Here is a 10,569-nt window from a genome sequence, read left to right as displayed (position 1 = left end):
GGAAACGAACTGGTTTATTGCCATAAACTATCCATACGCTATACTACCCAAATCAACTCTCTTTACTCCTGTTTCACGTCCGCCGCCGGTGCACCATCCCCGAACAGTGGTTCCGCCTGCAGTTTCCAGTGCTCAAACAAGTACTGCAACCGTTCGCTAGGATCCGTACTCCAGTGATGAATCCGGCAGCGTAGCCGTGCCTTCTCCAGATTGTTTACCGTAACCGTGCAGAAGAATTCCTTACCCTGCTTCAGCAGATCCGGTCCAGCAATGGGGTCCTCCGGCAGAGTAATAGCTTCTTCGGGAACATAGAAACCGGCTTTCCGCAGCGAAGCCTTAATGTGCCACCGCTCGATAACCCACGGCTGGTCTTTGTTCATGACCACGGCAAGGATTATTTCCTCCAGTTTGTTGACGGTCTGAAAGTAAGCGATCAAAACTAATAAGGAATCGACGCGTAAGAACAGATCCGTAACTCCTCACCCGTTGAGCGTGAGCCGAACTGTGCAGCTCTTTTTCCCGTTCATCCCGCTCGGTAGCAAACTTGGCGATCGCTTCGGGTGTCTTGTACACGGCCAATCCCGGCAGCAGCAGTTTGTTGTAGGCAACGTGGGGCTTCAGCGATACTACGTCGCCTTTGGAGCCGATCCCGTCGACGAAGGTGGTTAGTACCACTTCGAGGTTTGCTTTCTTTTTGGTGGTCGTGTCCTCGATCAGGTCGTAAACGAAGTGACGGCCGCGTAGTTTTCCCGGCTTGTGGTTTTTCTTGTGCAAATTTGGTGGGGTGCGGCGTTTTAGGATGAAGGTGTTCTATGGTTGGGCGTTGCGTAAACAAGTTGTTTCCGGTGAGTTTTAACTGGGATGATGAATGGAAAAATCGTAAACTTACCCGTGTTTGCTGGTTGAGAACTCGGTTTGCCGAACACAGGGAGATGCCAGCGAGGCTCTTGGTGATGCTTGCAAGCATTGTAAGTAAAAAAACTTTTCGAGAAATAAGACTAAAATTTAATATAATTACAACTTGCTCAACACATGCGATGGAAGCAAGAAGCTGGTATAAGTCACTCAATAGATCTGTCAAATGAATGTTGCGTGACAAAAAACTGAGTGGTGATTTGTTATGTTTCATATTACTGCAGCTGGACACTCATTTCACACTCTCTCGTACGTTTGTTTATAGTGGTCAGTTCACAAGCTAAACAACTTGTCGAGTTAAAAAGTTTTGATTCCTAAAATGATTTATAATTTGTATATTTTCGACAAATTTGGAACTCTTTTGTATTACGGCGAGTGGAACCGATTGAAGCAATCTGGAATCACCAAAGATGAGGTAAGAAATTTTTAATAAACCCCACACTGCTGTCTTAAAATCGAACCATTTTTATCAATAATCCAATCAACCCGGGAAATGTTCCTTTTTTAGGAATCCAAACTTATGTACGGCATGCTGTATTCCCTTAAATCTTTCGTCAACAAAATATCTCCCATCGATCCGAAGGAAGGCTTCCTGTACTACAAAACAAACAAATACGCACTGCACTTTGTTGAGGTATCTTCCGGTTTGAAATTCGTCATGAACACGGATACGACAGCGACGGGGATCAAAGACTTTCTACTGCAACTGTACAGTAAAGTAATAAACTTATCCAATTTGTTTCCGATTGAGCGAAAAATAAGTTATTACCTTTTTTTTTAGATTTGGGTGGAATACGTCGTACGCAACCCCCTGTGGACCATAGGAACCCCAGTAACTTCGGACCTGTTCAAAACTAAGCTGGACGAATTCGTGAAACAATCGCCCCTGTTTGGACCGAAAGTTATCTAAAATTCAACTTTATTATCAAACCTCACAAAACCTATCTAGTAAAAAACATTTGCTTGATATAATTTCAACAACAATCTGTTCATTTCTCCAGTTAACGATAGTTATTAGCCTTCCGGTACTGCTTAAGCCACTGTTGAATATTTTCCACGTGGATCCGACGAGCGGCTTCCACCGATCCCGGATCGTTTTCGTTGGAAGCACGCAGATCGATGTGATGGGCACCCTCGGGGATAAGCACAACCAAAACCTTGCTGTTTCCAGTTCGAAGCACACCTCCTCCGGACCAAGGATCCATCAAACCATTGCTGAAGATGATATTTGATACACCGCTAAAAAGAAAAGAGCTTCATTAGAACCGTCCCCCTTTCTCAGAACCGTAAACACCTACTCCAAATACAACCCCCCATACATGGTAAAGGCCACCTTCGGTTTCGGTCGCACCCCAAACTTCTTGAAACAATCATCCGAGAATTTCTTCTCATCCCAAGGCTTCTTGGGAAACATATCTTTTCCCGTTCCCTCGGAACACATTGGCATCATCATTTCCGTACAGGTCTGAAACTCCCAACCCTTGTCGCCCATGCTGCTGTCATACGAAGAACTGATATCCAAGCATTTGGTCGTACCGGTGTAGTTCGAGTAAATGCTAACAGCTTCCTGCAGTCTCGAAACCAGTTCCACCCCCGTGTAATTCTCCGCCAATCGGCCACAAAACTCACGCACAGGATAAGCCGGAACCGGAGCCAAAAACGATGTATTGTATGGGTAGTTGATCATCGCCAAATTGCCGTAGACGTCACCCAAGTAATCGAAGAACGTTCCCGTAATGTCTTCCGCTTTGGTCACATTCGTACAAAACTTGAACTTTTCCTGCAGAACCTTCAATCCGTCCGCCGTCGAGGAATAATTCTTTAACGTTTCCCACGACCGCGCTATATTCTGGGAACATTCCCGGGTATACGCCACGGTAAATACCGACGTCAAAATCTGATTAAATACACCACAACCGGCATCAAACTGTCGGATCGGAGCGGAGGCGGCAATCGCTCCCAGCACCAGGTGGGGATATTTCATCCGAAACCAGGCAGCCAACATTCCACCGTAGGATCCACCGAAAGCAACCACAGGACGCCCCCTAGTGGTCCGATTGGAGGGATTAATCTCCGCGAGGAGATAAGCGAAATCGGCCAGCGCTTGTTCGGAGGTTAGGTAGCCCAGATTACGGGGGGAATCGTAGGAAGCGTTGCCGAAGGGAAGTGTTTTTCCGTAGAATCGATGTTCGGCGAAAACTAGGGAAGCTTTCAGTTTCGGTGCCAGTTCCCACATAAAGCCGGTATTCTGGGCAAACAGTTCGATGTCGCCCTCGTTACCAGTGTAGAACAAGATAGGACCGGAACCGTCGGAGTTGTAGGTGTCATTTGTGAGGTATCTAAAAAAAGAGGGAAAATTAAACCGTACTAATTGAGTAAACGGGTGACTCACCTCAATTTGAAGGTTACAGTTTCATTGACGTAGTTGAAATGGTCCAACGGAACGTCCAGATATTTCGTTTGATAGTTGTATTTGGAACTTGTTTTCGCGGCAAACAAGCACAATACAAATATCATCAACAACAGCTCGCGCTGTTTGTTCCGGCGGTGCATCATGATGGGGGCGTTTTTTGCTGTAATTTTAAAAATTTCTACTCACTAATTTAGCAGCAAGTTTAACTTATACTTACCTCAAATCAGTGCAGCTTCTAGCCTACAGCGACGATTAAAAAATACAAACTATCACCGTGCTTATCGCTTATATTTTTATTGACCGGCAGTCTTTGCAAACATAAATAGAAAACAGTTTGCTTTCACTCTTGAAGCTTCTCGATTTCAGTGAACAAATTCCCGTTAATACAAAAACCGCTCTGTTCTGTCGAACAGCTGACGCATGATTGAGGTTGTTGACGGGAGGGATTTTTGTGTTTACCCTGCATGGTGGGTACTCATGCTCAGTGCATCAAATCGGTGTTGAGCGAGAGAGTAGTGTGAGTTCCCGCAGGAAGGTCGGAGTTACAGCAAATGTCAATTTTCGACCCTTTCGAACCTGGGATTTGAATTCGGTTTACAAATCCTCAAGCAAAAATAATTGTATGTCGCACAGAGGAGTAAATTATTCAAAACCTGAGTCAAAAATCTCAAATTGAATGTGTTTACTCACGTTACAAGAGGCACTAACCCGAATGCAAATGTACAGTAACAAAACCATAATTTTCACCGTGACAGAACAGTAATTTTACAATAATTTACAGTAAAGTCTCATGTGATCATGCAAAAACAATAAAATTTAACGTTTCTACAGCACATTTAATTATAAATCGACTAGAAAACGGGGGTAATTACAAAAGAGATTATAACTTCTAGGGGAAGCGCTACTGTATCCATGTATTCACTGATTGAAACATGTAGTCTCGCTCCAGCATATTGTATACCATTACTTTGACATGTGTGTATCCGGGGCAATATGTGTCAAACTAATGGGCCTAGCATATGTAAGAGCGAGATAATAAACCATCGGTGTTAACAGCGGTATGCCTTAACCTTAACTCGATTTTTTCCATACATTTTTTTCTCGGTAGCAGTAAAATTTAATGTGTAAATTTAATTTTTACATGAAGTTTTCACGTAAATCTACTGCGAGAACACTGCACGGAACAATGATAAAACGATAATAACCATAATATTTCTTGCTTTATGGTTGTAGGGTAAATGGTATTCATACCTTGATTTATAACATCTCGCGCTATCATAATCCTTTGTCTGTATAACTCAGTAGTTTTCAACCAAATAAATATACCGTTGAGAAGAAGTAGCGAATTCTGTCTAAATACTGTTACAATAGATACAGGCCCATTACTCCCACGGTCGGCTGTGTGGAGTTCAAATTGCTTTAGTTTAGGAAACATAGGATACTCTCGGTAGCCGGCTGCCCAGATTTTACGAAAAACCAAACAAGATCTTTTCCTTTTCGAGTGTTCGTGTACTCGAAGACTAACCAAACAACTACATAATAAAATATTCTTTACAGGTCGCATCGCTTGCTTGGAGCGAATCCTAGACCTTATACCCTTCCAAACCACCAACTCCGCGACACCGATGGAAGAGTCTGATGAATCGTCGTCCTTCCGTTAAGTAGGTGGAGCATCAACACTTCCCGTCTGCCTTATCCTTTATCTTTCCCCGTGAACGATGGAGATGGTGGCGGCCGGCAATGATGGTTATCATGTGTTGAGGTTTTAATATGGATCGGATTGGTATAAATTCCTACTTACCACTTCCTAAGCAACTCTTATTAGATAATCAGCAGTCATATATGATGAAGGCAGTGTAATAAACATCTTATGATCCAAGAGCCTAACGACCTGTTCAGGGTATAATCCAAACAATATGTGGAATCGTTGGATTATATGGATTAAAGTTTGTGTATAATTTTTTTTATTAGGGAACACTTGTAGGGTAAATGGTACTGTATTTTTATATTCGGGAATCGACCAATTTTAACTTCTTTTCCGAAATTCCGACTGGTTTCAGCTAGTATGCCGGCTCCAGTGACACAACCGATTTTAACTAGAATCGGTTGTGTCACTGGGGCCGGAATACTAACTGGAACGAGCCGGAATTCCGGCCCATTTCCAGCTGAGCTTTACTGGATTGCGTTGCATTTCATCCTCAACTATTGTGAGTTTAATTCAAATGGAAGTTGTAAAAGAATTTCTAATTCAAATAAATTACCCTAATATTTACCGAGTATCATAGGACAATACGAATTAAATATAAGAATGAAATTATGAGGAGTTTTTCGGCTAATCAGTCATAAATTAGACAGCGAAAACAACAATATTGCTTTTACTTCCAACGTTTCAATGGATTTATTCCACCTTTATCAAGGATTAAAAACATTGTGTTTTCTTGTAAAGTGTAATGTTGTGGTAAAACATGAATTGTAATCCTAATGTATACGCGTCATCTAATGGTGCTATTGTTCGCATATTAATGCACCTACTGTATTTTGTGAAATTTTTCTGCGTTTGAAACGATTGTTTCGCGGGTAGAGAACGCAAAACGCAGAAAAAATTCACAAAATACAGTAGGTGCATTAATATGCGAACAATAGCACCATTAGATGACGCGTATACATTAGGATTACAATTCATGTTTTACCACAACATTACACTTTACAAGAAAACACAATGTTTTTAATCCTTGATAAAGGTGGAATAAATCCATTGAAACGTTGGAAGTAAAAGCAATATTGTTGTTTTCGCTGTCTAATTTATGACTGATTAGCCGAAAAACTCCTCATAATAGAAGCTCGACAGTCAAGAAGACATTTATAAGAATGAAAATTTTCAAGACCAAGTTCACTCAAAATTACAAAAAATGATTTTCCAGTAGTTTCTGGTTGAATGCAACATATCACATGAAATACCAGTTGTTTCTTGTTATATTTGTGAAATATAACCAACCGAATGCTACCGGTTTACGGTTTAATTCTTATCAAATTGTATATTTTCGGAATACAGCCGAATTTTCATCGAATACATTACATGAGTGTCGCAAAACTCGAAATTGCATTGATGAACTAACGTTCGCTTCTCAAAAAAGCTAACACCGACGATGGGTTTCTGGGAAGGCTGCTGCCTCGTGTTTGATTGAGAAAGTCACCAAAAGTCCATGTGAGGCGCTAAAATCTACAATAACACAAGGACATATTTGACACCAGCCACCGCAGTCGCTAATTTTCGCTGTTCGAACGTAACTATTGCAATTTCCCGTCTCGTCATTCCGCCTTTCGTCTGAACTCCACCGTAGATCGTTCGCTACACCTTTCGTTCGAAAACACCAAGAGCGCGTTGATCTTTCACCAGCATAATGAACGGTTTGTATTGGTTAACTGCGTACGGTAGCGTACTTTGTTCGATAGAAGGGGTTTTGGAGCCAGAAGTAAGCAAAATTACCTGATTGCCTACTAGAATACGTTTTTGAATTTCTCTGCTAGTGGCATTACCAGTGAGCTAAAATACAAATATCGCCGGCATCAATCGATACGCTAGGTGTGAGGCATAATATCATCGTCGTTGGTGGACCCAGAAAGCTTCAAAGACTTCTAGAAAATCTACCACTCATGCCAATCCTCGCTCTTATCACACCTTCCAAAGCGATATTGAACTGTAGACAAGGGAGCTCATTACCTTGCCGTAGCCCTTTCCGAGTTTCAGTAGAATTAGAGACTGTCCCTGATACTCGAACGTAACACAACTTAGTCGCTATGAAGTATAGCTAACTGATCTTGATTGATTGTAATATATAAACAGGCGATGAGTGGGCAGTGTCATTGCTTGCTAGTCATTTTTTGGATGGGTAATCTACTTTCTCAATCGAATCCTTCGGTAATCTCCTGCTCTCAGATCTTCAAAGTCACCCAGTGAATTGCTCTAGGCCATGCCTCTCTTCCTCGATTGAGCAGCTCACATGGCAATTGATCACTGCCATCAGCTTTATTAATCCTCAACCGTCCGAGCTCCCGACCAGAAGGCGCCGGTGGTTGAGTCATTGAGTGGTAAGCGTGACCGCCACTCATCCCAGGTGGCCTGGGTTCAATTCCAGCCGAGGCCGTTGAGATTTTTCTGGGTGAAAAATCTGAGGTCACGTCTTCCTTCAGAAGGGAAGTAAATCCGTTGGTCCCCGGTCCATGAGTTGATGGATCGATTATCTAGTCCAGATAGTAGAGTCACCTCTCTGACGTCGGTAAAGAAGAAGTAGAATCCAACTTCTATACTTACTAACAAATCCCTCCTCCCGTGATACTTGTGGAGTGCGCAGTAGTATATACGGCCTCTAGCAAAAGTAAGTATCGGACTACCACCCCTTCCCTTTCCTTCCGCGATCTACGTTCGGGCCTGGCTGGCGCCGGTATTGATCAATAAACACTTGAGGATTACCAGGAGTTGCACATTGAAAGATGTTTCGGCATAATTATCTACTGATTACCAGTGTAACTTCAGCTAGCCCAGATCGATAACAAAGTAGCAGCCAGGAGTGGTCGCACAAGCTCAACCGTCCGAGCTCCCGACCGTTCGATGAATCTCAGGTAGATCCGGTGCTATAGCAATCTGTCGTCGGCTGGGAACGAATTTGCCATTGACACATTCCAACTGCGCGTAAAATACTTCTTGATTGTCCTCGGGTTTCACTTCGTGAGGGCAACGCACGTTGATGATGCTGTAGTTGAAGAAATCTTTTATCTTAACTACACACACACATTTCGATGATCGCTGGCCACATGAGCACGCATTGGCGCATCTTGTCCAGCACTATAAAGCCGGTTCCCTCGTTTGTCATGTCGCCGCTTTTTGGGAATGTATCCGATCGATGCCCGTTTTTCCAGCTAGTCGTACAGGATTTGGTCAAACCGGAGGAAGCCAAACGACTTTCAGATCCGTGTTCCAAGTCTCCAACAGTAGTCCTTTTTTCTCGCTTGGGTCTTTGCGCTTGTTCCGATCCGTGTTTTCTTCCGGAGTATTCGTAATTAAGCTGTGCACGCTGACGAAATCGACATAAAAATGACTTTTACTGTGAACCGTGTTTACAAACATTGCTTCACAGCTTAATGGTAAACTTCATTTTATGTCGACTTAGTCGACTTCGTCAGCGTGCACAAGCTAATTTCTTCCAGATTTTCCAATCGACTAAATCGGTTCAAATCGACGCAATCGGCCGACTGGGCAACCGATTAATCGGTCCATTGATGCACCGACTCTTACCCAGTTAAACCAATTCCGGAACCGGTTCGGAATTCTGATTGGAGCTAGCATGGTTTCCAACTCAAATGCAACAACCGATTCCGAATCAATCGGTTTCGGAATTGGTTGTTGCATTTGAGCTGGAATCTATACTGACTCCATTCAGTATTCCGAATGATTTGATCGGGTATGGGAGTTTAACATAGGCGTCCACTGAGAAACCCAAAAAAATTGTTTAAAAAGTCGTCCAACACGGGTCGAACTATGGACATCTGTTGAACGGCCATTTGGACGTCGACCAACGAACGTCCTTCATTAAACGATTTTGAAACCAACCGTTCTTAGAGGGTACACTCTAAGAACGGTTGTTTTCAGAATCGTCCAATAGAGGTTACTTACACCTCAGGAATTTGATCACAGGATTTTGTTCACCAACCATCCCTCTAAGAACGGTTGGTTTCAAAATCGTCCAATGAAGGACGTTCGTTGGACCAATTTGGACAACGTCCAAATAACCGTTCAACGAACGTCCATCGTTGGACCCTTGTTGAACGATTTTGAAACAATTTTTTGGACGTCTCAGTGGGATTTCACATGGGATATGGATTTTCGATTTCCCGTGACGTAAAAAAGTGTGCAAAATTTAATGACCTGGTTACCCACTGAGATGCCAAAAAATTATTTCAAGATAGTTCGACAACAGTGAAACACTGCAGTGAAACTCATTCCAGAACCGGTTCGGAATTCTGAATGGAGTCACCCAGTCACCAAATTTTCTGGCAGATACCGTTCTGCTAGATTTTTGTCAGTCTTGGTTTGACAGCCCTGTCAGATTTCTGCGTGCATCCTGTCGGGTTAGTCGAACTAGGGCGAACTCGGCTTCGCTCGCGTTTTCTGGTAAATTTTGACAGGAACCGAGCAAAACTCTGTTATAACTAGGAAATCGATCGTGCAAAGCTCCTGGTAATTCCTACCTGGTAGAATTTAGCACGAATCGTGCAAAACATCTGACAAAGATGTGACAGGAAGCGTACAGAAATCCTGGCCATACATTCCTGGCTGGATTCTGGCTAAAACTGGCTGGTCATAAACGGTTGTTGCATTTGAGCGAATTCTGTGACAGAATTCTCGCACAAAATACTGATAGAAACTCTTCCAGAATCAATTTCGCTTTGCTTAACTTTCTGCTTGCGGTGACTGGGCAGTATTGTACGTTTCATTGGAAACGCGCCATTCTATCATTTTGAGGCGACGAATTGAATTGGCGCATTCGGTAATAAATGCTGAAAAACGTCGACAAATATGTATTATTATTTATTTGCGAGGCTTTAATCTTAGAGGTCATTCGCCTTAAAAGAAATTGATAATCACATGTCATTTAACATCTATATGTCATTCAATATAGTGTTGCGGGGCTGCCGGTGACCTCCCAAAATCCAGCTCGATGGAGTTGACGTGAGCGATATTGGACCGCGGGGCACCTCTCCAACACCCAGTAGGGTGGAGTGGAGGGTCCTCGTGTAAGCCGGCTGTTTTATAGATGGTTGAAGTGTCCAGCGTTTTTCAAAAATGAGATTAATGCCTCCTCGCGTGCCGGGTAGTTAGAAAGGATTTCCCGGATTGATGAAGGGAGTTGATGCTGCGAGCGGAGATCTTAGAGTTCTAACCAATTTGTCAAGATGTGCTCTACAGTGGTCTTGGTGTAACATGGTCAGTGTTAATTGGTCAGCGTTTTCATTGCCACTGATCCCGCAGTGGCCAGGTATCCAACATATGGTGGTCAGCGGGTCGCAGATGGTGCCGAGGTTCTCCGGATTCCAATGCCGAGATGACCGATAGTGAATCAGAGAGGACGATCGTCGGGATATCCTATGGTTTTCGGGTGATGGTCAAAGCGACCGCTGCCGTTTCCGCCGAAAAGACAGAGCAGGTTGAAGGCTAGCGGAAGGTTTAGGCCAGCTTCGATACC

At 43.2% G+C, this 10,569-nt stretch overlaps 3 protein-coding genes across 4 annotated transcripts; 1 reads left to right on the top strand and 2 right to left on the bottom strand.

Annotated features, from left to right (window-relative positions):
• LOC131676491 (large ribosomal subunit protein bL9m) lies at positions 1-1,055 on the bottom strand. The gene is made up of 3 exons (XM_058955555.1): positions 890-1,055; positions 484-810; positions 1-419 (listed from the first exon to the last, which is right to left on the bottom strand). The coding sequence occupies exons 1-3, from the start codon at positions 965-967 to the stop codon at positions 63-65; spliced, it is 762 nt and encodes a 253-aa protein (XP_058811538.1). The 5' UTR covers positions 968-1,055; the 3' UTR covers positions 1-62.
• Positions 1,056-1,174: 119 nt separating this feature from the next.
• On the top strand, positions 1,175-1,836 carry LOC131690616 (trafficking protein particle complex subunit 1). The gene is made up of 3 exons (XM_058976529.1): positions 1,175-1,330; positions 1,424-1,633; positions 1,697-1,836. Exons 1-3 carry the CDS (start codon positions 1,235-1,237, stop codon positions 1,823-1,825), a joined length of 435 nt encoding a protein of 144 aa, XP_058832512.1. The 5' UTR covers positions 1,175-1,234; the 3' UTR covers positions 1,826-1,836.
• LOC131690602 (lysosomal Pro-X carboxypeptidase) lies at positions 1,784-3,743 on the bottom strand. 2 transcript variants are annotated; one of them, XM_058976515.1, is made up of 4 exons: positions 3,546-3,743; positions 3,308-3,506; positions 2,214-3,254; positions 1,784-2,154 (listed from the first exon to the last, which is right to left on the bottom strand). In XM_058976515.1, exons 2-4 carry the CDS (start codon positions 3,469-3,471, stop codon positions 1,917-1,919), a joined length of 1,443 nt encoding a protein of 480 aa, XP_058832498.1. In that variant the 5' UTR covers positions 3,472-3,506; positions 3,546-3,743; the 3' UTR covers positions 1,784-1,916. The 2 variants fall into 2 exon arrangements, with proteins under 2 accessions (XP_058832498.1, XP_058832490.1); XM_058976507.1 differs by having other exon boundaries at positions 3,308-3,488.
• Between the last annotated feature and the right edge of the window lie 6,826 nt (positions 3,744-10,569).

The sequence above is a fragment of the Topomyia yanbarensis genome, chromosome 1 (assembly GCF_030247195.1).
Source record: "Topomyia yanbarensis strain Yona2022 chromosome 1, ASM3024719v1, whole genome shotgun sequence".
Classification (NCBI taxonomy): domain Eukaryota; kingdom Metazoa; phylum Arthropoda; class Insecta; order Diptera; family Culicidae; genus Topomyia; species Topomyia yanbarensis.
The sequence above is the reverse complement of the archived record's forward strand: the minus strand, read 5'-3'. Positions and strand labels throughout refer to the sequence as shown.